At 39.7% G+C, this 26,735-nt stretch overlaps 1 protein-coding gene across 4 annotated transcripts; it reads right to left on the reverse strand.

Annotated features, from left to right (window-relative positions):
- Positions 1-1,939: 1,939 nt before the first annotated feature.
- Positions 1,940-24,363, reverse strand: wu:fb63a08 (MAM and LDL-receptor class A domain-containing protein 1). Of its 4 annotated transcripts, XM_037530983.1 has the most exons (31): positions 24,168-24,363; positions 22,784-22,818; positions 22,413-22,478; positions 22,122-22,259; positions 21,658-21,914; positions 21,490-21,574; positions 20,746-20,784; positions 20,414-20,551; positions 18,362-18,618; positions 18,152-18,236; positions 17,744-17,917; positions 16,365-16,502; positions 15,901-16,157; positions 15,729-15,813; positions 14,931-14,969; positions 14,599-14,736; positions 14,129-14,385; positions 13,919-14,003; positions 13,511-13,684; positions 11,980-12,117; positions 11,516-11,772; positions 11,344-11,428; positions 10,286-10,324; positions 9,954-10,091; positions 9,484-9,740; positions 9,147-9,231; positions 7,954-8,868; positions 5,282-5,568; positions 4,463-4,592; positions 4,193-4,361; positions 1,943-3,455 (listed from the first exon to the last, which is right to left on the reverse strand). In XM_037530983.1, exons 1-31 carry the CDS (start codon positions 24,242-24,244, stop codon positions 3,413-3,415), a joined length of 5,067 nt encoding a protein of 1,688 aa, XP_037386880.1. In that variant the 5' UTR covers positions 24,245-24,363; the 3' UTR covers positions 1,943-3,412. The 4 variants fall into 4 exon arrangements, with proteins under 4 accessions (XP_037386883.1, XP_037386882.1, XP_037386880.1 ...); XM_037530986.1 differs by lacking the exons at positions 11,980-12,117; positions 13,511-13,684; positions 13,919-14,003; positions 14,129-14,385 and having other exon boundaries at positions 1,940-3,455; XM_037530985.1 differs by lacking the exons at positions 16,365-16,502; positions 17,744-17,917; positions 18,152-18,236; positions 18,362-18,618 and having other exon boundaries at positions 1,941-3,455.
- Between the last annotated feature and the right edge of the window lie 2,372 nt (positions 24,364-26,735).

The following is a 26,735-nucleotide window of genomic DNA, read 5'->3' on the forward strand; positions in this document are numbered from 1 at the left end:
TGAGGATTAAACAGATATTCAGGAGAAGACTGACCGAGCTGAAGGAGCAGGTCTGAAGGAGGTTAGTGAACAAGGGGAAAGTCAGGGAGAGTCGTATAAGCTTTTGGTTAAAATAAATAATAAATTAAATTGAACTTAGCTCAGAAAATCTAACATTTGTCTCCATGCCCATGAAATTCTGTCACCTAGCTTATTAGCTAACAGAGCAAAATCACACTCTTTCTGATCTTTCTTCTGCGCCAGTTGAGACTGATCTATAATCTGTGTTTGAATAATATATTTAGACCCCTGCAGCTGGATTTCAGTGCCTTTGCTTCATCTGTGCCTGGTGTAAGTGGATGGATATAGTGTTTGTTATACTAGCTCTGTGCTTAATACAGACTACGAAGAGACATATTTACTGTGTGCCAGTTTGACCAAATATCCATTCATATATATATATGTACTTGATATTTTCTGGCTGTTGCTGTTCTAAAAGAGCATGGCTAACATTTTGGGGCCATTAAAAAGAAACTCATAGAACCCCCCCACCCCCCACCCCCCCCTACTGAACCCTTTTGGTTTCGTACATCGCTGTGCATATGTCGATATCTGCTGCTCAGATCACAACGCAGTACATAAGCTGTGGAGATGGGAGCTGATCCACAGCCCAGATTACCCAGATTTCTTTCTGCATCATCAGAAGAATCTGACACTGGAGCCTTCCTTCTACATTAGATAGCAAGTGTTGGCTATCTGATTGTCCGGGTGTTGCTGCTTGACATTGTTGCTCATGTGCTTAACATGTTAACACTTCCGGCTTTACCTCCTTAAACTTATCCATTACATCAGTGATTAAATCTTAAATGTTGATACGTTAGTGTCTGAATGTCTGAGTCCTTTACTGAGAACTAATATTTATTCATGTTTAATGTTTGAAGGTGTTTGTAGGTGTTTCTGCAGAATTGGACAATCCACATCATTCCAGCTCTTTTACACGACTAACTCTGACAGCTCTTTGTATTTGAGAGCCAGTTACTCTGATTTTGTCTCTGGAGGAAGAAGAAAAGTTCAGAGGTTCATTCTCAGGGAGGTGTTATGTGAGCTGAGTGTGTGAAGCTCTAAAAATGGCCTCAGAGTGCATTAAAATGAAATGAAAATTAAAAATTAAATTTATTAAAAAAAAGTTGTTTTCAGTCGTCTTTAGTTTTGAAAAGTACAAAATGAAACTTTTGCAAATGTCATCACATTGGTGGTACAATTATGTGATGAACAAACCAACATTTTATGATTAACAGTATTCTGTAATAAACTCCTTAAACATGTATGTTCATACAGTATATTGCTGTTGTTATCTCCAAAATAGTAACTTTACAGGAGAAGGAAAAAACGTTCTCTACTCTAAATGTAAGTTAATGGAGCCAGATGTTTTACCAAGTAATTCTGGGTCATTTTATTTGGTCTGTTCATCATGAAATTTAGGTCGGCATGGTGGCGTGGTGGGTAGCGCTGTCGCCTCACAGCGAGGAGGGCCTGGGTTTGATTCCCTGGCTGGGCAACCAGGGTCCTCTCTGTGTGGAGTTTGCATGTTCTCCCTGTGTCTGCGTGGGTTTCCTCCGGGTTCTCTGGTTTCCTCCTACAGTCTAAAGACATGCAGTCAGGCCAATTGGACATGCTAAATTACCCCTAGGTGTGAGTGACTGTCTGTGTCTGTCTGTCTGCCCTGTGATTGACTGGCGACCTGTCCAGGGTGTATCCTGCCTTTCGTCTGAAGGCTGCTGGAATAGGCTCCAGCACACTCCCTGTGACCCTGGCGGAGAAGCAGCTTAGAAAATGGATGGATGGATGATGAAATTTACATATAACATAAAGAGCAAAATTCTGATGAAAACTGAAAAAAGACAAAAATGGAGATACAAGGTTTTGTTTCCGACAGCAGCGATATGTATGAACGCACAGTCAAAAGTTTGATCACTCCCCAACTGATTTTCTGTGTGAAAGTAAACACATTCTCAACAAAGGACACACATATAACACAAATATGACATTGTATTCTTTTAGTGCACAATTTCTTTTAATTTGAAGAGATTAACAAAACACAAAATATCACGTGACATAACATTTGCACAGGCCACGTTTTATGTTTATTGTACCCCAATATGTTAAATTCAGCAAATAAACAGTAGCTGTGTATCAAAAAGTGCAGAAGTGTGTTGTCTATAGACATGTTCACTTATTTTTACTACTTATCACTTATTTTTAAATCTATAAAACGGAATTGGATGCGGGGTGCCCAAACTGGAAGTAGACTTTACACTGAAATAACTTCATAAAACATGTAGATGCTAATTTGACAAAGTTATCTAACAACTTACTTAAACAAATGGCAGTGGCGGGTCAAACCATTATGTTTAGAGTAAAAATGAGAATGTCACATTAGTGGATGCTGTAGAGTGTGTTAAACCACCTGAGGCCTATCATAACAACGAAAAAGGTACTTCTTCTTTAATGGATCCTTTTTTTAAGAGTCTGATGTGCTATTCAAGTGTATCATTCAGTCCATTACTTCACTGTCCTGAGAAAAACAGGTATCTCCAGAGTGGAAACTTTACAGGAGAGAACCTTTAATGTAAACTTGTGTGAAGAGATTTTTCCCCAAACAATTCTTGAGCATTTCTGCTGATCCATTCATGATTAGATTAAGTCCCACAACAGGGAAATTTCACCTCCACACTTTCACCCATCGGTCCAGAGAAACACCACATACACACTAGTGAAGGCTCACACTAGGGGGCAGTAAGCACACTTGCCCGGAGTGGTTGCACCTCAGTCACAAACTGTTGGCTCTGGAGATCGAACAGGTTCTCTAACAGGTTTTCTAACCTATAGCCCACGACTGCCCTGAAACACCAATGGGGCGTCATGAAATTTTCACATGATGCAAAGGGCAGCTGCTGAGCTCACATGAGACAATGATATGTGGTGAGTGAGGATGGCAATGATATGTGGAAATTCCCCTAAAGTAATAGTAAATTCTTCAGTGCTATGAGGTCACAACCATGACTACATTTACATATGACCCCCTCACTCATATTCAAGAGATCAAGAGGGTTGAATGTGTATATAATAATGTTTTTCTAAGGTTTTATGCAAGAAATGAAAAAGAAAACATACAATCTGAAGAGTGTAGATTTAAACGCACAGAACTAAAACTGTGTAAAAATGAAACCTGTCTAATTTAAAGACGTGCCCCACCCTGAAACACGAAATCGATACACATATAAATAGAACAGTCACAAACTTTTCCCTCTTAAACAGTTGTACAGCTTGAACGAGACAAGGTTTATAGGACTCAAGACAAAAAAGACCATTTCAGCTGGAGTGAACATTTAAAAAAAGTGTTTAATACAAAATGGAATTGTTCATTTCCTTTTCACTGGCGTGGGCCTGAGAGAGCGTAGAGCAGTGAAGACCGCCTGCAAGAAAAAAAGAACAGAACAGACTTCAGGGGGCTGAGAGTCTTACATAGTATCTGTGTGCATAGAGTGAGGTCATTTGTCGATCCGAACCCTGAAGAATAAAAGTTACAGCGCTATAAGCAATAAAGTACAAAATATTTTTTTAGCTTCTAAGCCTCTAGAGACACGTGCTGAACATCAAGGTGTAAGACTCATCATGAACCATGAAACAAGGGTGGGAATCGCTGCAGACACATCCCACGGAATGATGTGATGCTTGAACAACGATATGATTCAGTTGCAGTATTTGAAGATCATGCAGTATCACATCTTGTGGTCTGTAAAATTTGACTGCAAAAAGAATTTTGTATCTTATGAACTTTGTCTTGTTCAGCAATCTCAGGTTTATTGCCTGCCCAGCTTGATTGTATGAATATCTAAGTAATTTCTAAAAATCTTGCCATGGAACTCTTTTAGATGATGACCATCCAATTAAAAAGGCTCTACAGTTTTCAACAGAAGTGTGGAAAACTCCTATTCCCTATAAGATGAAACGCATATCTGTCAAAAACAACTTGAGAGCTAATAGCTCCCCCTTGTGGAGAGTGTTGAGACTGCTGAGCACGATTTCGTAATGTTTTTCATCCATGTTTGTCACTCAGATTCCGAACTAATCGCTAAGCTGATTCATGGAATCATGACAGCCCTAATACATTTATGAATACAGTCATTCAGGTCTAGTAGTTGATCTCTACCTCTGTCTGACTGCAGCTTTCTCCGCCACGACTCTCCAGCTTTCTCCAAACTCTTTCACGTTATGCGCCTGCTGACCATTCGGCTTCATCATGTCATTGTTTTTCCTGCCATCGTAGTTCCCACAGAGTCCGCCGACCTTTGTCTTATACGTGTCAGGCAGCGAGATTTCTGTAGAAATAAATTAAAGGACGAAGAGGCTTGACTTTACACAAATCCAATAATATAGAAAATGTGTGGATTCAATCATCATAAAGAATATTTTGATTTACCTGCTTTGCCTTTGCCTTTGAACTCTACTGAGAGGCCGAAGTCCGTCTGGAGGTAAAGACGAGAAGAACGCTCCAAAATCTTTAATCCTGGGGTGGGGAAGACAGGGGCTCTGGCCAGCACCCTGTTCACCTTTAATAAGAATAAATAAATGTATTGATCATCTTGAGCCTGAAGAAATCCCACCATGTGTCTTGTATCTTGTATCCAGATATTTTTGCAAACATTTTTTCTCTACAGTTTGGCATCCTGTCCACAAGAGGTGTTTTTGTTCCCTGATTTCTGAAAACATTTCCAGTGTTTCTGTCTTCAGTGTGTGTACATGCCTGAAGCTGCTTTCATTTATCTTGCAGAACTGATTGACAGCTGGGTTGTCTCTGTGTGCTCTGCAGTCTGAGGGCTATTAGAGAGTTGACAACATGCTTCTAATTAACTTCACTTAAAAAAGCACAGTGCAGAAGTGCCTGGATCTACTGTGCTCTAAAGAAAGCCAGCTTTAAAGTAACTTCTACTTTCATCATTCAAATGGTGTGGAAAGCTAGACGAGGCTTTCCACAGCAGGACTGTGTGGACGTTTTAGAAACAGTGGCATAGCCACGCAACATAAACTCAGGGCAATTTTATTAGACCATTACTTGTGAGATGTTCATGCAATCTAAATGGCAGCTGGCATTTTTCAAGTGGTGTAAATAAAAATTTCATTTTGAAAGTTTGAATATGACGGCGATGATCACAGGGTTCTATGACCAAAAGTCAAAGTTCAGATTTAGACTTTTAGCTTAGTATTAAACGTATTAAAGTATTAGTATTGAAGTTCTCACCATCACTTTTCTGCCCTCTCTAAACTCCACCGTAAAGTTGTATACTCGGATCCTGAGAGCACGAAGACGACCGTCACCATCATCCTCTTCACTGCTGTCATCATCCTCTTCGCTGCTATCATGGTTATGTCCTTTCTGGTTAATGCCCTCTATGTAGACCTCTGGAACGTTGTTTGGCAGGTTGGAGGTCTGGACCAGCACATACGAGTACTTGCCTTTGAATTTGTGCTTGAAGTTGTCAAAGGTTCTGTACTCAGGATCATCATCAATGGAGCACTTACTGAAACCTGAGACACACAGAGAACATGGAGTTGCAGTGCTTTCAACCAGGGATGAGCATTCAGAAAATATTAGAAACTTAGAAAATATAATTTCAATGGATTGATGTACAGTCATGTTCCCTGACTAAAGGTACTGAGATGTACCCCTGAGGGCCCCAACCTATTTGACAAGAGGGGAACTGCCCCAGTGACAGTTTATGACCTTTATTTCTGAGATTGTAGGCTTACTTTTCATATGATATCTCTAGAAGTTAAACTTTGATAATGTTATATTATTCAGAAATAGCTGAGGGAAATCGATACGTTTTTTGTTGGATGAACAACGAAAGCTGCTCTTCAGATGAGCTCATAAACATAATCTGGGCTTTAACATAAACTGGACTAATTAGTACAAAGTTCGCTGCGGTCGTCTTCTACTCCAGGTGTTTTATCCTCAGTACATGATGTGCCAAAATGATTATGCTTATCAGATAAATATTTTCAATGGTCGTTTCTGGATCTAACGTCAGCTAGAGTAGTTAACCTAGTTGGCTAAAAAGCGGTCAGTCACATGTTTACAAGGTGCCCTTGGCATCACTCTCATGTTCAAGCAGTCATGTTGCGTAGTAGTAAAGTGTACCATAAGAAGTGTAATATATGCTCACCTGTTCAATTGCTTGTTAACACAAATAGCTAATCAGCCAATCACATGGCCACAACTAATGCATTTAGGCATGTAGAGGTGGTCAAGACAACTTACTGAAGTGCAGACCGAGCATCAGAACGGGGAAGAAAGGGGATTTAAGTGACTTTGAACGTGGCGTGGTTGTTGGTGCCAGACGGGCTGGTCTGAGTATTTCAGAAACTGCTGATTTACTGGGATTTTCACGCACAACCATCTCTAGGGTTTACAGAGAACGGTCCGGAAAAGAGGAAATATCCAGTGAGCGGTCAGTTGTGTGGACGACAATGCCTTGTTGATGTGAGAGGTCAGAGGAGAATGGGCAGACTGGTTCCAGATGATAGAAAGGCAACAGGAACTCAAATAACCAACCAAAATCTCTGAGGAACGTTTCCAACACCTTGTTGAAAGTCTGCCACGAAGAATTAAGGCAGTTCTGAAGGCAAAAGGGGGTCCAAACTTTTACTAGCATTAGGTGTACCTAATAAAGTGGCCAGTGAGTGTATGTCCTCACAAAACTGTTAAATTGCTCAGCCCTGTTAAACCTGTTGAATTGTTGGCTTGTATATTTTCTCACGTCTTTATGTAATGAAACATAATACCCACCCAAATAATGATTTCAGTATCCAAACCTTAAACTTAACTGGGTACTCATGCACATCCATCCTCTTAACCCTTATTTCTTACTGCATTAGTAGATGGAAAACATCCTAAAATATGCCTAGAGTTGCATTGTGCTTTTAGATATTTTGTGCTGAAAACTGCACCAAAATGCTTTTTAAGGTAAAAGTGTCTTACTGTAAACTGAAGTTGATGATAAAGATTTAATAATGGTTTTGAAAAATATTTTGAATTGTCTGACATGTGATACCAAGTGAGTTGAGTCTCAGTATTTGTCCAAAAAATAAAAAATAACAAAGTGCGTTAGGATTAGTATTTTGTTATTTTTTAATTTAGCGATGGATTTGTATTTAATCTAGTAAGAAAGAATGGAATTGTGAATGTCACACAGACTTTTCTGTATGAGAGTTTGTGGCAGATTAGCTTAACCATTTGCCTTCTTCTCTGAAACCATTTCGCCTGAGGACGTCCGAAACAACTCGTTTGGCCTGATAAACGAGAACTGAGACATGGAGTTTTCCCTGAGACCAAAGTTGCTTTTCAGTAACAAACCTTGTGATATGGATATTCTGAGGACATCGTACCATAGGATCAGTTTTTTGGTACAGGCATGATATCAGACTGCAGCATCCATGTTTGATGTAGTATTAATGCAAGATATTACCCAGCATTTCAAATGTCAGTTAGGGTTATGTGTGGATAAATAGATGAACAGCAAATTAGCTTTTACTGCCACTGGGGGTTGTTAGTGCAATAAAACGAATAACCATCATCTGGCCCAGGCCTAATTCTAGGCTTATGAGACTAGTGCATGGAGTATGATGTGACACTGAATGTACTGATGTGGGCTAAATTCAACTGCACCAGTGATTAAACAGTGCAACTGTGTTAGATGGTGTAATTAATACAGTACAACTGAGATCACCACCAGATTATCAGAGTATTGCATCACAATGTAGTGTGGTACAATGTATTGTCCTCTTTTAAATCAGTGGTTTCCCTGTGATAGTATAGCAGTTGTCAGAGACCAAATTCCTTTTTGAGGGACATATCCTAAAGGACTAAAATGATGTATTTATGAAGTCTGTGTGGTTTTACATGAAACATACTTGGTTTAGGAGTTGCTGCTGATGTTGTTGTTGTTGTTGTTGTTGTTGTGGTTGTAGTTGGTGCTGGTTTTTCTGGTTCAGGACTTGTGGTTTTTGGTGCTGTTGTTGTTTGAACTGGACCGGCTGTTGTTGAAGTAGATGGCTCAGTTGTGGTTTCATCATGGACATGGTCAGGTGTGGTTTGGATATGGACGTGCTCAGGTGTGGTTTCATCATGGACATGGTCAGGTGTGGTTTGGATATGGACCTGCTCAGTTGTGGTTTCATCATGGACATGGTCAGGTGTGGTTTGGACATGGACGTGCTCAGTTGTGGTTTCATCATGGACATGGTCAGGTGTGGTTTGGACATGGACGTGCTCAGTTGTGGTTTCGTCATGGACATGGTCAGGTGTGGTTTGGATATGGACCTGCTCAGTTGTGGTTTCATCATGGACATGGTCAGGTGTGGTTTGGATATGGACCTGCTCAGTTGTGGTTTCATCATGGACATGGTCAGGTGTGGTTTGGACATGGACGTGCTCAGTTGTGGTTTCATCATGGACATGGTCAGGTGTGGTTTGGATATGGACCTGCTCAGTTGTGGTTTCATCATGGACATGGTCAGGTGTGGTTTGGACATGGACCTGCTCAGTTGTGGTTTCGTCATGGACATGGTCAGGTGTGGTTTGGACATGGACGTGCTCAGTTGTGGTTTCGTCATGGACATGGTCAGGTGCGGTTTGGACATGGACGTGCTCAGTTGTGGTTTGGTTATGCTCAGGCCACAATTTAGATACACAATCATCTATTGTGACCATTGTAATGGTCTCTGGAGTGGTGGTTTCTGGAGCTGTAGTTGTAGTTGTGGTGCTGTCTGGGATATCTACTGTCACCCACTCCGGTGTAGGCAACACAGTCACATTGTTTATTAAATCTAAAAAGAAAAATAAATGAATAAATAAATAATTATCATTAAATATATTATTACTATTATTGCATTATTACTCATAGACTCAACAAGATCTTTTTTAAAATGAACAAAAAATAAAGTAATAAAACAGCAGCAGCAAAAATGTGTGCTCCCATTTTTGCAAAGTGTGTCCACACAAATAAAGTAATATGTAGTATTTAAACTATAAACTGTTCTAAAATGTGTAATTGAATTAATTTTCTTAAATGTAAATTTGGGTATAGTTCTTTATCGTAAAATACCTTCACAAGTTCCTCTGTGTAGAGAGATGTCGTCCACAGCCACGTCAGACCAAACATTATCACCTCTGCGTCCTTCAAAGATAATCTAACAGTACAGCAACATTTGCAGATTTAATAGATGAAATAAAAAACAAAGTCTTCTTCTCTCTCAGACAAAGGTTACTGAAGCTAGTACGCAGGGCTGTTCTGTGTTTTCTTATGACCTGATGTCTGACACATTTTCAATGTTAATATGTTTTTTGGGGTTTTACAGGTCAGTTTGAAAGGGACACAAAACAGTCATAGAAGCCAGTCTAAGAGTTGTAATTAATGCTACCGCTATAACCATCTTACTGACCTTGAAGTGGCCTTGGGGTGTGAGGTTGACCAGAGCGCGATGCCAGATGTTCCCTTTGTCTTCTCTGAGTCTCCAGACCTCCCGGGGGTGGTTGCCGTACATCAGGTAGACGGTCAGGCCCATGGTCCTGCTGGAACCATACATGTGGTACCAGAACTGCAGACACTGCGGCTGCACATCAGCGCATTCCTCACTGAGGAGACGTGCTGTATCGCCATGAGTGGCGCTGTCCCCCTCAATGTACATGTAGTGACCACCTGGAGAAGAAGAGGAGGATGAGGAGAGATGAATGGAGAGAGATGGAAATGGTGAGTATTGTACTGATTTGATGTGAACTGAGCAGAGATGAAAATCTACTGTATAATGATGTAGTAAAACTGGCTTATATCCTCTATAAAACAGTGCAAATCCTATTTATTAAGTGCAGTGTATAATATATTCATAATTAGGTCGTAAATTAGGATACTGACCTCCAGTTGTGTGGTCAGAGGAAGGACCAGTCAACGGCGTGGGGGTGGAGCCACTGTGTCTCGTCCAATCAAAAACATCAGCCAGGTACTGGTTCCAGGTGCAGAGATCCTTCTCAAAATCACAGTTGATTCTGCACACTGTCAAATATTTCAACAATAAACTATAAAAACAATCAACACAGCAATTATTCAAACATTTTGGGGCTTTACAGTGAAAAACAAAGTGTTTAGACCAAACACTAATATGAATTTATTACTAAATACTGGAATATTCTGTTATCAGAATAATGTGTGGTTACTACTATAATACTGCGGTTAACTATGCTTCATACCTGGATGGCTGCTGTCTGGCAGAGGTGGGGGAAGCAGATCTGTAACAGGGATTGAATGGTTATATACGATATTTCATAAAAGGAACATGAAAAAGGAGCTGTTTGTTTCCCAGATACAGCTGTATACAGAAATTTGTGCACCGTTATTCAAATGATGTTTTGTTGATTTTCTGGGTGAAAGTAAATGAATACGTCCCGTACAGAGAACATACTTCTGCGCATGTTAATGAACAATTACTGTTTAATTGTATTAATAATACTAATAATTTAACAGTTTGCAAGTAAATAAAACATATCGCTGCTGTTGGAATGAAACCTTATATCTCCATTTTTGTCAATTTCCATTATTTGAAAATGCATGTTGGCCTTTATATTGTGTGTAAATTTCATGAAGGATGGACCAACATAAATGGCCAAAAATGACTTGAATGAAAAAACTCTGTTTCCATTGACTTCCATTGAAAGTAATGTATTTTTTTCCCTTCTGTTGTGAAGTTATCATTTTGGAGATACAAGGTTTTGTTCCGAGAGCAGTGATGTGTTGCCTGTTCAAAGTTATGACACATTTTATATTTCATGTTTCTCTTTTTCCAAAAGGTTGAACTCAAGAAAGAAACACTCAAATTTGAGGAAATACACCACATTTAAGTTCTAATTACAGAATGTGTTCACTTATTTTTACTGAAAAAATAATAATTTGACCTGGGTGGTCAAACTTTTGCATTTTTAATTTCACCGTACTTCACACTGTCAGCACAACTTCAGTGAATATACAATTGTTGTCAGAGCAAAACTTTGTATCTCCAAAACTGGTAACTTTGTAGGAGAAGTAAAAAAAAACAACATGGATTATAATGTAAAATAATGTAAGAAGGTTTATTCTAACAGTTTAAGGACCATTTTTGTGGGTCCATTCGTCATGAAATTTTGCTATATTACATAGAGAGCCGGCATTCCCCAAAAATATTTAAAAATTTAAATATTGGAAATAAGTAGATGTACGATTTGGTTCTGACAGCGACAATATGCTCATATAGATCTGTTTAGTGGAAAAGTACCTTCACAAGATCCTCTGTGTAGAGAGATGTCATCTACAGCCACATCAGATCTAGCATTATCACCTCTGCGTCCTTCAAAGATAACCTGAAAGCACGTTTGTCGATTGAGTGAAGGAACATCTCAACTTAAAAAAACCTAAAACATGTTTAATTATTTTGTTAAAAAACTAACCTGAAAGTTGCCCCGGGGTATGAGGGGCACTAGAGCACGGTGCCAGGTGTTCCCTTTGCTTTCTCTCAGTCTCCAGACCTCCCGGGCATCATTGCCATGCAGCAGGTAGAGGGCCAGGCCCATGGTCCAGCTGGAACCATACATGTGGTACCAGAACTGCAGGCACTGCGGCTGCTGGTCAGCGCATTCCTCACTGAGGAGACGTGCTGTATCGCCATGAGTGGCGCTGTCCCCCTCAATGTAAATGTAGTGACCGCCTGGAGAAAGGAGGATGAGGAGAGATGAATGGACAGAAATGGAAATGGTGAGTATTGCACTGCTTTGATTTGAACCGAGCAGACAAAATCTACAGTATAATGATTTGGTGAAACTGGCCTGTATCCTCTCTAAAAACAGAGCAGTTTCTCTTTATTTAATACAATATACAATTCAGTTATAATTAGCTTGTAAATTGGGATACTGACTTCCAGTTGTGTGGTCAAAGGAAGGTCCAGTCATTGATGTGGGGGTGGAGCCACTGTGTCTCGTCCAATCAAAAACGTCGGTCAGTAACTGATTCCAGGTGCAGAAGTTGTTCTCAAAGTCACAGTTGATTCTACACACTGTGAAATGTTTCAATATAGTTATTAATTTTTTTACTTTTTGACTTTAAAAAAAAGTATAACACATTGGTTTTATTTAGATTAAATATTAAATATGTGCTGAGATTGTCACACTCTGGCTTCTTGGAAACACTGTTTTCTAAGCGTAGCAGTACAAAACTTTAACCCTTGTGTGGTGTTGATGTGTCTGTTACTCAGTGGTCTGGTGGTCCCACCACATTATTGTTTTTAAATCCATACAGCCACAACAATTTGTATAAAAATATCAGATGTTTAAAATATCACAAGTGGCCAGTGTAGGGTTCTCGTTTAGCAGCTGTAGCCAGTCAGCAGCCTGTCCATGTTGTGCACCCTCACAAATACACAGACAATGAGCAAAGACCAAGGAATCTGGGGTTGAAATAATGATAAATAGTAGATTTTTTTCTTATGGTAAACATTGAAAACATGTCCCACTGACCCCAACACCACACAAGCGTTAAATGTTATTGTCTATTCTTATTTTTTCCCCATTTTTAAGAAATGTAAAAATATGAGGAGCTGCATCATCACAAGCCAGTCTTTTTGTCAAAGTGTCTCGTTCATTCTGTCCCTTAACGTGGCAAAGAGCTACTTTACAGAAATGTGTCTTTTGACTGGCATGTAAAATAACCAACCACAGAACACTGTTTTTGCCTGATGTGTGAGGCAGGCAACTTTCAAGGTTATTTCCCATGAAAAGTACTTAATGCTTAAAAATGATGTGAATTTAGCAAACATTTTACAATCCAGCATCAGTATATAGCTTCAACTCAGACTCAGCATCAGTATATAGCTTCAACTCAGACTCAGCATCAGTATATAGCTTCAACTCAGACTCAGCATCGGTATATAGCTTCAACTCAGACTCAGCATCAGTATATAGCTTCAACTCAGACTCAGCATCAGTATATAGCTTCAACTCAGACTCAGCATCAGTATATAGCTTCAACTCAGACTCAGCATCGGTATATAGCTTCAACTCAGACTCAGCATCGGTATATAGCTTCAACTCAGACTCAGCATCGGTATATAGCTTCAAAAGACTCAGCAGGTAACTGCTTGCAGAAGATCATTCTTCTATGGGACTGATAGAACCTGCTGCATCATAGTGTATTTACATTAACATGCGAGTAGCCAATTAAAACAGAACTGACAAAATCCTGATGGTTTTGGCAGCTTAACATAGACAGCAGACTCTTCCTATGCTGTAAAATGTAAAAGTAAAATGACACATTTTGGTGATTTTCTGAGTGAAAGTAAGTTAACATATAGAGGACATATCATCGCTGGTGGAAGAAAACCTTCAAGGCCATTTAGTTATAATATCATAGTGAAAATAATGGGAGTCTTTTGAGGGGGATGCATGACTTACTTGCAGCAGAAGGAGCTGGAGTGTTGGGGTTTGCTGGGATACTTGCACTTGTCTTTTGAGATTTGACCGTTGTGGTCTCTCTAGATGGCTGTGGAGTTGTTGTTCTGATGCTACCTGGGGTGCTTACTATTGGATGCTCAGGTTTGGATGGAGTAGGAATGCTGTTCATTAAATCTATATAGAAAAAGATACAGAGTAATACCACTATTACTACTAATAATAATGATAATAATAAATTATTGAAATTGTTTTAGTGATACTATTGTTACCTCATAATTGCAAACACACACACACAAATAGATATAGATAGATATAGATATAGTTATATAGATATATATGACATAACATACATAAATGAACCATTTCTTTAAACTCAAATTCTGACCATTTTTATTAATGGAACAATACCTTCACAAGTTCCTCTGTGTAGAGAGATGTCATCTACAGCTATATCAGATCTAGCATCAGCACCTCTGCGTCCTTCAAAGATTATCTGACAGCACAACAAAAGTTGTTGATTCAGTAAAGCAACATTTCAGTGTTCCTTGAAAAAAGACACACAAAACAGTAACGCAGACGAATTGAAGAGCCTGAACTTTATGAACTTGTTTAACTGACCTTGAAGTGGCCTTGGGGTTTGAGGTTAACCAGAGCGCGATGCCAGGTGTTCCCTTTGTCTTCTCTGAGTCTCCAGACCTCCTGGGGGTGGTTGCCGTACATCAGGTAGACGGTCAGGCCCATGGTCCAGCTGGAACCGTACATGTGGTACCAGAACTGCAGACACTGCGGCTGCACATCAGTGCATTCCTCACTGAGGAGACGTGCTGTATCGCCATGAGTGGCGCTGTCCCCCTCAATGTACATGTAGTGACCACCTGGAGAAGAAGAGGAGGATGAGGAGAGATGAATGGAGAGAGATGGAAATGGTGAGTATTGTACTGATTTGATGTGAACTGAGCAGAGATGAAAATCTACTGTATAATGATTTAGTAAAACTGGCTTATATCCTCTATAAAACAGTGCAAATCCTATTTATTAAGTGCAGTGTATAATATATTCATAATTAGGTCGTAAATTAGGATACTGACTTCCAGTTGTGTGGTCAGAGGAAGGACCAGTCAACAGCGTGGGGGTGGAGCCACTGTGTCTCGTCCAATCAAAAACATCAGCCAGGTATTGGTTCCAGGTGCAGAGATCCTTCTCAAAATCACAGTTGATTCTGCACACTGTCAAATATTTCAACAATAAACTATAAAAACAATCAACACAGCAATTATTCAAACTTTTTGGGGCTTTACAGTGAAAAACAAAGTGTTTAGACCAAACAATAATATGAAATTATTACTAAATACTGGAATATTCTGTTATCAGAATAATGTGTGGTTACTACTATAATACTGCGGTTAACTATGCTTCGTACCTGGATGGTTGCTGTCTGGCAGAGGTGGGGGAAGCAGATCTGTAACAGGGATTGAATGGTTATATACAATATTTCATAAAAGGAACAAGAAAAGGAGCTGTTTGTTTCCCAGATACAGCTGTATACAGAAATTTGTGCACCGTTATTCAAATGATGTTTTGTTGATTTTCTGGGTGAAAGTAAATGAATACGTCCCGTACAGAGAACATACTTCTGCGCATGTTAATGAACAATTACTGTTTAATTGTATTAATAATACTAATAATTTAACAGTTTGCAAGTAAGTAAAACATATCGCTGCTGTTGGAATGAAACCTTATATCTCCATTTTTGTCAATTTTCATTATTTGAAATGAATTATAATGTAAAATAATGTAAATAAGAAATAAGAAGGTTTATTCCAACAGTTTAAGGTCCATTTTTGTTGTTCCATTCATCATGAAATTTTATTAAATTATAAAGGGAGCCTGCATTCCCAAAAAATGTTAAAAAATCAAAACATTTTAGTATTACAAATAAGGAGATGTATGGTTATGTTTTTGCCTTGTTGTGTATGAGTTTATAAGGGCCAGATTTACACAGCTTGGTGAAGGTATATATATATATATATATATATATATATATATATATATATATATATATATATATATATACATACATACACACACACACACACACACACACACACACACACACTCACACTCACACACACACACACACACATCTATATATGTATATATACATAATTGGCTCTCTTAACCTAAAATTCTGATATAGATCTGTTTAGTGGAAAAGTACCTTCACAAGTTCCTCTGTGTAGAGAGATGTCATCTACAGCCACATCAGATCTAGCATCAGCACCTCTGCGTCCTTCAAAGATAACCTGAAAGCACGTTTGTCGATTGAGTGAAGGAACATCTCAACTTAAAAAAACATAAAACATGTTTAATTATTTTGTTAAAAAACTAACCTGAAAGTTGCCCCGGGGTATGAGGGGCACTAGAGCACGGTGCCAGGTGTTCCCTTTGCTTTCTCTCAGTCTCCAGACCTCCCGGGCATCATTGCCATGCAGCAGGTAGAGGGCCAGGCCCATGGTCCAGCTGGAACCATACATGTGGTACCAGAACTGCAGGCACTGCGGCTGCTGGTCAGCGCATTCCTCACTGAGGAGACGTGCTGTATCGCCATGAGTGGCGCTGTCCCCCTCAATGTAAATGTAGTGACCGCCTGGAGAAAGGAGGATAAGGAGAGATGAATGGACAGAAATGGAAATGGTGAGTATTGCACTGCTTTGATTTGAACCGAGCAGACAAAATCTACAGTATAATGATTTGGTGAAACTGGCCTGTATCCTCTCTAAAAACAGAGCAGTTTCTCTTTATTTAATACAATATACAATTCAGTTATAATTAGCTTGTAAATTGGGATACTGACTTCCGGTTGTGTGGTCAAAGGAAGGTCCAGTCATTGATGTGGGGGTGGAGCCACTGTGTCTCGTCCAATCAAAAACGTCGGTCAGTAACTGATTCCAGGTGCAGAAGTTGTTCTCAAAGTCACAGTTGATTCTACACACTGTGAAATGTTTCAATATAGTTATTAATTTTTTTACTTTTTGACTTAAAAAAAAGTATAACACATTGGTTTTATTTAGATTAAATATTAAATATGTGCTGAGATTGTCACACTCTGGCTTCTTGGAAACACTGTTTTCTAAGCGTAGCAGTACAAAACTTTAACCCTTGTGTGGTGTTGATGTGTCTGTTGATGTGGTCTGGTGGTCCCACCACATTATTGTTTTTAAATCCATACAGCCACAACAATTTGTATAAAAATATCAGATGTTTAAAATATCACAAGTGGCCAGTGTAGGGGTCTCGTTTAGCAGCTGTAGCCAGTCAGCAGCCTCTCCATGTTGTGCACCCTCACAAATACACAGACAATGAGCAAAGACCAAGGAATCTGGGGTTGAAATAATGATAAATAGTAGATTTTTTTCTTATGGTAAACATTGAAAACATGTCCCACTGACCCCAACACCACACAAGCGTTAAATGTTATTGTCTATTCTTATTTTTTCCCCATTTTTAAGAAATGTAAAAATATGAGGAGCTGCATCATCACAAGCCAGTCTTTTTGTCAAAGTGTCTCGTTCATTCTGTCCCTTAACGTGGCGAAGAGCTACTTTGACAGAAATGTGTCTTTTGACTGGCATGTAAAATAACCAACCACAGAACATTGTTTTTGCCTGATGTGTGAGGCAGGCAACTTTCAAGGTTATTTCCCATGAAAAGTACTTAATGCTTAAAAATTATGTGAATTTAGCAAACATTTTACAATCCAGCATCAGTATATAGCTTCAACTCAGACTCAGTATCAGTATATAGCTTCAACTCAGACTCAGCATCAGTATATAGCTTCAACTCAGACTCAGCATCGGTATATAGCTTCAACTCAGACTCAGCATCAGTATATAGCTTCAAAAGACTCAGCAGGTAACTGCTTGCAGAAGATCATTCTTCTATGGGACTGATAGAACCTGCTGCATCATAGTGTATTTACATTAACATGCGAGTAGCCACTTAAAACAGAACTGACAAAATCCTGATGGTTTTGGCAGCTTAACATAGACAGCAGACTCTTCCTATGCTGTAAAATGTAAAAGTAAAATGACACATTTTGGTGATTTTCTGAGTGAAAGTAAGTTAACATATAGAGGACATATCATCGCTGGTGGAAGAAAACCTTCAAGGCCATTTAGTTATAATATCATAGTGAAAATAATGGGAGTCTTTTGAGGGGGATGCATGACTTACTTGCAGCAGAAGGAGCTGGAGTGTTGGGGTTTGCTGGGATACTTGCACTTGTCTTTTGAGATTTGACCGTTGTGGTCTCTCTAGATGGCTGTGGAGTTGTTGTTCTGATGCTACCTGGGGTGCTTACTATTGGATGCTCAGGTTTGGATGGAGTAGGAATGCTGTTCATTAAATCTATATAGAAAAAGATACAGAGTAATACCACTATTACTACTAATAATAATGATAATAATAAATTATTGAAATTGTTTTAGTGATACTATTGTTACCTCATAATTGCAAACACACACACACAAATAGATATAGATAGATATAGATATAGTTATATAGATATATATGACATAACATACATAAATGAACCATTTCTTTAAACTCAAATTCTGACCATTTTTATTAATGGAACAATACCTTCACAAGTTCCTCTGTGTAGAGAGATGTCATCTACAGCTATATCAGATCTAGCATCAGCACCTCTGCGTCCTTCAAAGATTATCTGACAGCACAACAAAAGTTGTTGATTCAGTAAAGCAACATTTCAGTGTTCCTTGAAAAAAGACACACAAAACAGTAACGCAGACGAATTGAAGAGCCTGAACTTTATGAACTTGTTTAACTGACCTTGAAGTGGCCTTGGGGTTTGAGGTTAACCAGAGCGCGATGCCAGGTGTTCCCTTTGTCTTCTCTGAGTCTCCAGACCTCCTGGGGGTGGTTGCCGTACATCAGGTAGACGGTCAGGCCCATGGTCCAGCTGGAACCGTACATGTGGTACCAGAACTGCAGACACTGCGGCTGCACATCAGTGCATTCCTCACTGAGGAGACGTGCTGTATCGCCATGAGTGGCGCTGTCCCCCTCAATGTACATGTAGTGACCACCTGGAGAAGAAGAGGAGGATGAGGAGAGATGAATGGAGAGAGATGGAAATGGTGAGTATTGTACTGATTTGATGTGAACTGAGCAGAGATGAAAATCTACTGTATAATGATTTAGTAAAACTGGCCTACAGTGGGGAAAAAAGTATTTAGTCAGTCACCAATTGTGCAAGTTCTCCCACTTAAAAAGATTAGAGAGGCCTGTAATTGACATCATAGGTAGACCTCAACTATGAGAGACAAAATGAGGAAAAAAAATTCAGAAAATCACATTGTCTGATTTTAAAGAATTTATTTGCAAATAATGGTGGAAAATAAGAATTTGGTCACCTACAAACAAGCACGATTTCTGGCTGTCACAGACCTGTAACTTCTTCTTTAAGAGGCTTCTTTGTTCTCCACACATTACCTGTATTAATGGCACCTGTTTGACCTTGTTATCTGTATAAAAGACACCTGCCCACAACCTCAAGCAGTCACACTCCAAACTCCACTATGGTGAAGACCAAAGAGCTGTTGAAGGACACCAGAAACAAGATTGTAGACCTGCACCAGGCTGGGAAGACTGAATCTGCAATAGGCAAGTTGCTTGGTGTGAAGAAATCTACTGTGGGAGCAATAATCAGACAATGGAAGTCCTACAAGACCACTGCTAATCTCCCTCAATCAGGGGCTCCACGCAAGATCTCAGCCCGTGGGGTCAAAATGATCACAAGAACGGTGAGCAGAAATCCCAGAACCACACAGGGAGACCTAGTGAATGACCTGCAGAAAGCTGGGACCAACGTTACAAAGGCTACTGTCAGTAACATGCTACGCCGCCAGGGACTCAGATCTTGCAGTGCCAGATGAGCACTTCAAACTTCAGACGAGCACGTCTGCAGTTTGCAAGAGAGCATTTGTATGTTCCAGAAGAGTATTGGGAGAATGTCATACGGTCAGATGAAACCAAAGTAGAACTGTTTGGTACAAATACAACCCGTCTTGTTTGGAGGAGAGTGAATGCTGAGTTGCATCCAAAGAACACCATACCAACTGTGAAGCATGGAGGTGGCAACATCATGCTTTGGGGCTGTTTCTCTGCAAAGGGACCAGGACGACTGGGCCGTGTACATGAAAGAATGAATGGGGCCATGAATTGTGAGATCTTGAGTGCAAACCTCCTTCCATCGGCAAGGGCATTGAAGATGAAACGTGGCTGGGTCTTTCAGCATGACAATGATCCTAAGCACACTGCCAGGGCAACAAAGGAGTGGCTTCGTAAGAAGCATTTCAAGGTCCTGGAGTGGCCTAGCCAGTCTCCAGATCTCAACCCCATAGAAAAACCTTAGGAGGCAGTTGAAAGTCCGTGTTGCCCGCCAACAGCCCCAAAACATCACTGCTCTGCATGGAGGAATGGGCCAACATACCAGCAGCGGTGTGTGCCAACCTTATAAAGACTTACAGAAAACGTTTGACCTCTGTCATTGCCAACAAAGAATATATAACAAAGTATTGAGATGAACTTTTGTTATTGACCAAATACTTATTTTCCACCATTATTTGCAAATAAATTCTTTAAAAATCAGACAATTGATTTTCTAATTTTTTTTCCTCATTTTGTCTCTCATAGTTGAGGTCTACCTATGATGTCAATTACAGGCCTCTCTCATCTCATCAAGTGGGAGAACTTGCACAATCAGTGACTGACTAAATACTTTTTTCCCCACTGTATATCCTCTATAAAACAGTGCAAATCCTATTTATTAAGTGCAGTGTATAATATATTCATAATTTGGTCGTAAATTAGGATACTGACTTCCAGTTGTGTGGTCAGAGGAAGGACCAGTCAACAGCGTGGGGGTGGAGCCACTGTGTCTCGTCCAATCAAAAACATCAGCCAGGTATTGGTTCCAGGTGCAGAGATCCTTCTCAAAATCACAGTTGATTCTGCACACTGTCAAATATTTCAACAATAAACTATAAAAACAATCAACACAGCAATTATTCAAACTTTTTGGGGCTTTACAGTGAAAAACAAAGTGTTTAGACCAAACAATAATATGAATTTATTACTAAATACTGGAATATTCTGTTATCAGAATAATGTGTGGTTACTACTATAATACTGCGGTTAACTATGCTTCATACCTGGATGGCTGCTGTCTGGCAGAGGTGGGGGAAGCAGATCTGTAACAGGGATTGAATGGTTATATACAATATTTCATAAAAGGAACATGAAAAAGGAGCTGTTTGTTTCCCAGATACAGCTGTATACAGAAATTTGTGCACCGTTATTCAAATGATGTTTTGTTGATTTTCTGGGTGAAAGTAAATGAATACGTCCCGTACAGAGAACATACTTCTGCGCATGTTAATGAACAATTACTGTTTAATTGTATTAATAATACTAATAATTTAACAGTTTGCAAGTAAATAAAACATATCGCTGCTGTTGGAATGGAACCTTATATCTCCATTTTTGTCAATTTTCATTATTTGAAATGAATTATAATGTAAAATAATGTAAATAAGAAATAACAACAATATTCCAACAATTTAAGGTCCATTTTTGTTGTTCCATTCATCATGAAATTTTATTAAATTATAAAGGGAGCCTGCATTCCCAAAAAATGTTAAAAAATCAAAACATTTTAGTATTACAAATAAGGAGATGTATGGTTATGTTTTTGCCTTGTTGTGTATGAGTTTATAAGGGCCAGATTTACACAGGTTGGTGAAGGTATATATATATATATACACACACACACACACACACACACACACACACACACACACACACACACACACACACATATATACATATATGTATATATACATAATTGGCTCTCTTAACCTAAAATTCTGATATAGATCTGTTTAGTGGAAAAGTACCTTCACAAGATCCTCTGTGTAGAGAGATGTCATCTACAGCCACATCAGATCTAGCATCAGCACCTCTGCGTCCTTCAAAGATAACCTGAAAGAACGTTTGTCGATTGAGTGAAGGAACATCTCAACTTAAAAAAAAACAGTGTTTAATTATTTTGTTAAAAAACTAACCTGAAAGTTGCCCCGGGGTATGAGGGGCACTAGAGCACGGTGCCAGGTGTTCCCTTTGCTTTCTCTCAGTCTCCAGACCTCCCGGGCATCATTGCCATGCAGCAGGTAGAGGGCCAGGCCCATGGTCCAGCTGGAACCGTACATGTGGTACCAGAACTGCAGGCACTGCGGCTGCTGGTCAGCGCATTCCTCACTGAGGAGACGTGCTGTATCGCCATGAGTGGCGCTGTCCCCCTCAATGTAAATGTAGTGACCGCCTGGAGAAAGGAGGATGAGGAGAGATGAATGGACAGAAATGGAAATGGTGAGTATTGCACTGCTTTGATTTGAACCGAGCAGACAAAATCTACAGTATAATGATTTGGTGAAACTGGCCTGTATCCTCTCTAAAAACAGAGCAGTTTCTCTTTATTTAATACAATATACAATTCAGTTATAATTAGCTTGTAAATTGGGATACTGACTTCCAGTTGTGTGGTCAAAGGAAGGTCCAGTCATTGATGTGGGGGTGGAGCCACTGTGTCTCGTCCAATCAAAAACGTCGGTCAGTAACTGATTCCAGGTGCAGAAGTTGTTCTCAAAGTCACAGTTGATTCTGCACACTGTCAAATATTTTAATACAGTTATACATTCGTTTTGTGACTATAAACAACAACAATGTTAGGAATTTATTACTGAAAACTGAACTATTCCATTATAAGAGTTACATATTTATACTGTGTTAAGTTTAATATGTTAGCTGTTAGGCTTTGTACCTGGATGGTGGTTGTTGGCCCTGGAATCTATGCTGAGAGGAGCTGCTGTTCCATTACCAGTTAGAGCTACAGTGGGGTTGCATTGGTTAATTACAACATAATAGGAAGAGGTCACAAGATTGAAAGCCAAATTTCAAAAGGTTCATTTAATGTAAGACACTCGTTTTATTTAAATTCAGTGTTAAATAAGTACTGGGAGCGTCACACTCTCTGGTTTCTCATAAACACTATTTTCTAAAAGTAACAATACAAAATAACTTTAAATATTTTCATTTCCCTCTCTGCTGTGAGAATGTATTACAGTGGTGGGTATTTGTTTGCATCTTCAGAGGAATATTTCAGACAGCAAAGTGTGTAGAATCAATTCTGACCTGTGTTTGACCTCAAGTCATGCAGAGCGATTGAACTGTGGATACAGAAAGAAAAATACTGTGTAAATATAGGAAAAGGTTTTACCATTGCAACAACCACTGAATACAGTATATGCAGTTGGAGTTTATTGAGGGGCAAAAGTATGTAAACCTTTAGGATTAGCAGATAATCTGAAGGTGAAATTAGAGTCAGGTGTTTCCAATCAATGGGACGGTATTCAGGTGTGAGTGACCACCCTGTTTTATTTAAAGAACAGGGATCTATTACAGTCTGACCTTCACAACACATGTTTATGGAAGTGTATCATGGCCTGAACAAAGGAGATTTCTGAGGACCTCAGAAGAGGAGTTGTTGATGCTAATTAGGATGAAAAAAGTTACAAAACCATCTTTAGAGTTTAGCTTGGACTCCACCAATCCACAGTCAGACAGACTGTGTACAAATGGAGGAACATTCATGAACATTGTCATGCTCTCCAGGAGTGGCCAACTAACAAAGAACACACCAAGAGCAAGATGTGTAATAGTCTGCAAGATCACAAAGGAACCCATGGTAACCTCTCCGTAACTAAAGGCCTGTCTCACAGTGGCTAATGTTAATGTTCATGAGTCCACCATCAGGAGCTGCTACTCTCCAAAAAGAACATTGCTGCCCGTCTACAGTTGCATTGCAGTCCATGACAAGCCAGAAGGCTATTGGATCAATGTTTTGTGGATGGCTGAGATCAAAATAGATCTTCTGGGTTTCAATGAGAAGCGTTATGTTTGGAGAAAGGAAAACACTGCATCCCAGCATAAAAACCTTATCCCATCTGTGAAACATGGTGGTGGTAGTATCATGGTTTAGGCTAGTTTTGCTGCATCTGGGCCAGGATGGCTCGCCATCACTGACAGAGCAATGAATTTTGAATTATATCAAAGAATTCTAAAGGAAAATGTCCGGACATCTGTGCATGAGCTGAAACTCATGAGAACGTGGGTCATGCAGCAAGACAATGACCCTAAGCACACAAGCTGTTCTACCAAAAAATAGGTCAAGATGAGTAAAGTTAATATTTTAGAATGGTCAAGTTAAAGTCCTGACCTTAATCCTATAGAAATGCTGTGGAAGGAACTAAAGCAAGCAGTTCATGAGAGAAAACCCACCAACAACTGAAAGGTTCACATACTACTGCCACTCACAGATGTAATATTGGATCATTTTTCCCAATAAAAAAAATAAAAAAATAATATTTTTTTTGGTCATTTGTTTAATTTGGTTCTTGTTATCTACTTTTAGGACTTAAAATCTGAATTAATGCAAAAATATTGACAATTCTAAAGGGTTCACAAACTTTCAAGCACCACTGTGAATATCTACATTCTACATCCAAAACTAACGTACCTTGCACAAGCTTCTTTGTTGAGAACACATAGCCAAGCCACTGCTATGAGCAGCCACAGCTGTGTGTGTCCTGACATTGCAGATGAGGTCCCTTTTTAGATGTTGCTTCTACCTTCAGATTCAGCTCTGGACGTTTCCTCCTCCTCTCCTGGAGTAAACTGTGAGGTTGCGTGTTGGATGGGGTGTTTTGAAGCCTGGTGCAGGTCACTGTTATCCTGACAGCTGTGGGAGGATCTTAGAAGTGGCATCAGGAGACTCCTGATGACACTGATTGGGTCACACTTACGGTAAAAAAGATTGATTATTGTCCACTGAAGCCTTATCTGTTTGTTTCGCAAATGTGTTGGAAGTAACGTCACGTCTGCCTTTGTGAGAGGGTTGGGTATGTCCTACATAGCTACAGTGAAGTCCTTATCAGGCTATTGCCCATATTTCAGCACTAAGACAGATTTACAGTGATTCACTTTCACTTTAATTATGCTGCTCATAAAGATTTCTAGATTGTCTTGTGGCTTCATGGACATGTGAGTCCACATGTCTTTTAGACAGAGCCACAGTCTCCAAAACATACATCATAGCAGGACGCACTACTGTCATGTAAACCTTCCCTTTCACTCTTGCTGCTATCCTTCTGTCACACATCAGCCCTGGCATCCGTCTCAACCCACTCCATCCTGCCTGCACCCTCTTCTTCACCTCTTTTCTACACTGTCCATTGCTCTGAATGGTTGACCCAGGATATTTGAAGTCATCCACCTTTACGACCTCTACTCCTTGCATCTTCACCTTTCCACCTGCCTCCCTCTCATTCACACACATGTATTCCGTCTTGTCTCTACTGACCTTCATTCCTCTCCTCTCCAGTGCAAACCTCCACCTCTCCAGATTCTCTTCCACCTGCTCTCTACTCTCACCACAGATTACAATGTCATCTGCAAACATCATGGTCCATGGAGCCTCCTGCCTGACCTCATCTGTCAACCTTTCCATCACCATTGCAAACAAGAAGGGGCTCAAAGCTGATCCCTGATGTAACCCCACCTTCACCTTGAAACCATTTGTCACTCCAACTGCACACCTCACCACTGTTTCACTATCCTCATACATGTCCTGCACCACCCTAACATACTTTTCAGCTACACCTGACTTCCTCATACAGTACCACAGTTCCTCTCTTGGCACCCTATCATGTGCCTTCTCTAGATCCACAAAGACAATATGTAGCTCCTTCTGACCTTCTCTGTACTTCTCTACCAACACTCTCAATGCAAAAATTGGTACTCTTTCTGGGCATGAAACCAAACTGCTGCTCACTGATCTGAACCTCTCGCCTTAGCCTTGCTTCAACAACTCTTTCCCATACCTTCATGGTGTGGCTCATCAACTTTATACCTCTGTAGTTAGTGCAGCTCTGCACATCACCCTTGTTCTTAAAAATGGGGACCAGTACACTGCTTCTCCACTCATCAGGCATCCTCTCACTCTCCAGGATTTTGTTAAACAACCGGGTTAAAAAGTCCACTGCCTTCTCTCCTAAACATCTCCATACCTCCACAGGTATGTCATCTGAACCAACTGCCTTTCCATTCTTCATCCTTTTTAAAGCTGCCCTCACTTCCACCTTACTAATTCTCTGCACTTCCTGATCCACTATCTCTCCCCCTGTTGTCCTCCTCTCTCTCTCTCGTTTTCCTCATTCATTAGTTCTTCAAAGTACTCCTTCCATCTACTCAACACTCTCTGTTCACTCACTAGTACATTTCCCTCTCTATCCTTTATCAGCCTAACCTGCTGTACATCTGTCTTAAGTGAATGCATTGTGTATTTCATCACCATTAGTTTGGGAATTCACAGCCAGCAGTCAGTTTCACTACATAAAATCAAACATTTTTCTGTCCTTTTTGCATATTCTGAGTTGTATATGTGAGGTAGGACAGTAACATTACATATCAGCTTGATTTTAGCCACAGAGAACATACTTGCCTCAATACTTGAGAAACTGTTCCAACAGAACTGATAATGTTTTTACCGACACGTAGTTCACACAGCATTGACATAATGTGAGGTCATCTCTGTGGTTCATGTAAAAAGTAAAAGGTGTCACAGCTGGTCAAAACATTCAGGTGGGACTAAAATCACTCAGAAACCTTGATAAAAGGTGGGATAGCTCCTGGGACCCCACTTTCCCATGTAAAACTAATCCTGCCAGATTCTTAGAATCACTCACCAGTGAGATGCTCAGTTGGCTTAAGACCAACACAAAAAAAGCCTTTTTAATCTGCTTCATTAATAATGTACTTTCCCAGTGCTATTGTTGCAATTATTTGATTTTCAAAGAACAAAACCCAAAATGAATAGACTTTACTGTCACTCTGTATCAAATACACAGTGTCCAGCAAAATACGAAGCCTTGCGCATCTTTTACGTAGTGATAGAAAAAATGGCAGCACACAGAAAGCTTCAGTTCCACACACTGAACTGTTTAACCCCTTAAAATCCCAGGGTTATTACATACTACGGCTTATTATTCAGTAACTACAGGGACTTCAACGCCAACAGGTTGAGCTA

The sequence above is a fragment of the Pygocentrus nattereri genome, chromosome 19 (genome assembly GCF_015220715.1).
Source record: "Pygocentrus nattereri isolate fPygNat1 chromosome 19, fPygNat1.pri, whole genome shotgun sequence".
NCBI lineage: Eukaryota > Metazoa > Chordata > Actinopteri > Characiformes > Serrasalmidae > Pygocentrus > Pygocentrus nattereri.

Excerpts from the sequence above, each read along its gene's own strand:
- wu:fb63a08 (XM_037530983.1), bottom strand. The coding sequence starts at position 24,244 with ATGTCAGGACACACACAGCTGTGGCTGCTCATAGCAGTGGCTTGGCTA. Across the intron at positions 16,503-17,743 it reads TCCAGCTCCTTCTGCTGCAA|TGTGTAGAATCAACTGTGAC; the intron begins GTAAGTCATGCA and ends AACATTTCACAG. Across the intron at positions 3,456-4,192 it reads AAAGCTGCAGTCAGACAGAG|GCGGTCTTCACTGCTCTACG; the intron begins GTAGAGATCAAC and ends TTTTTCTTGCAG.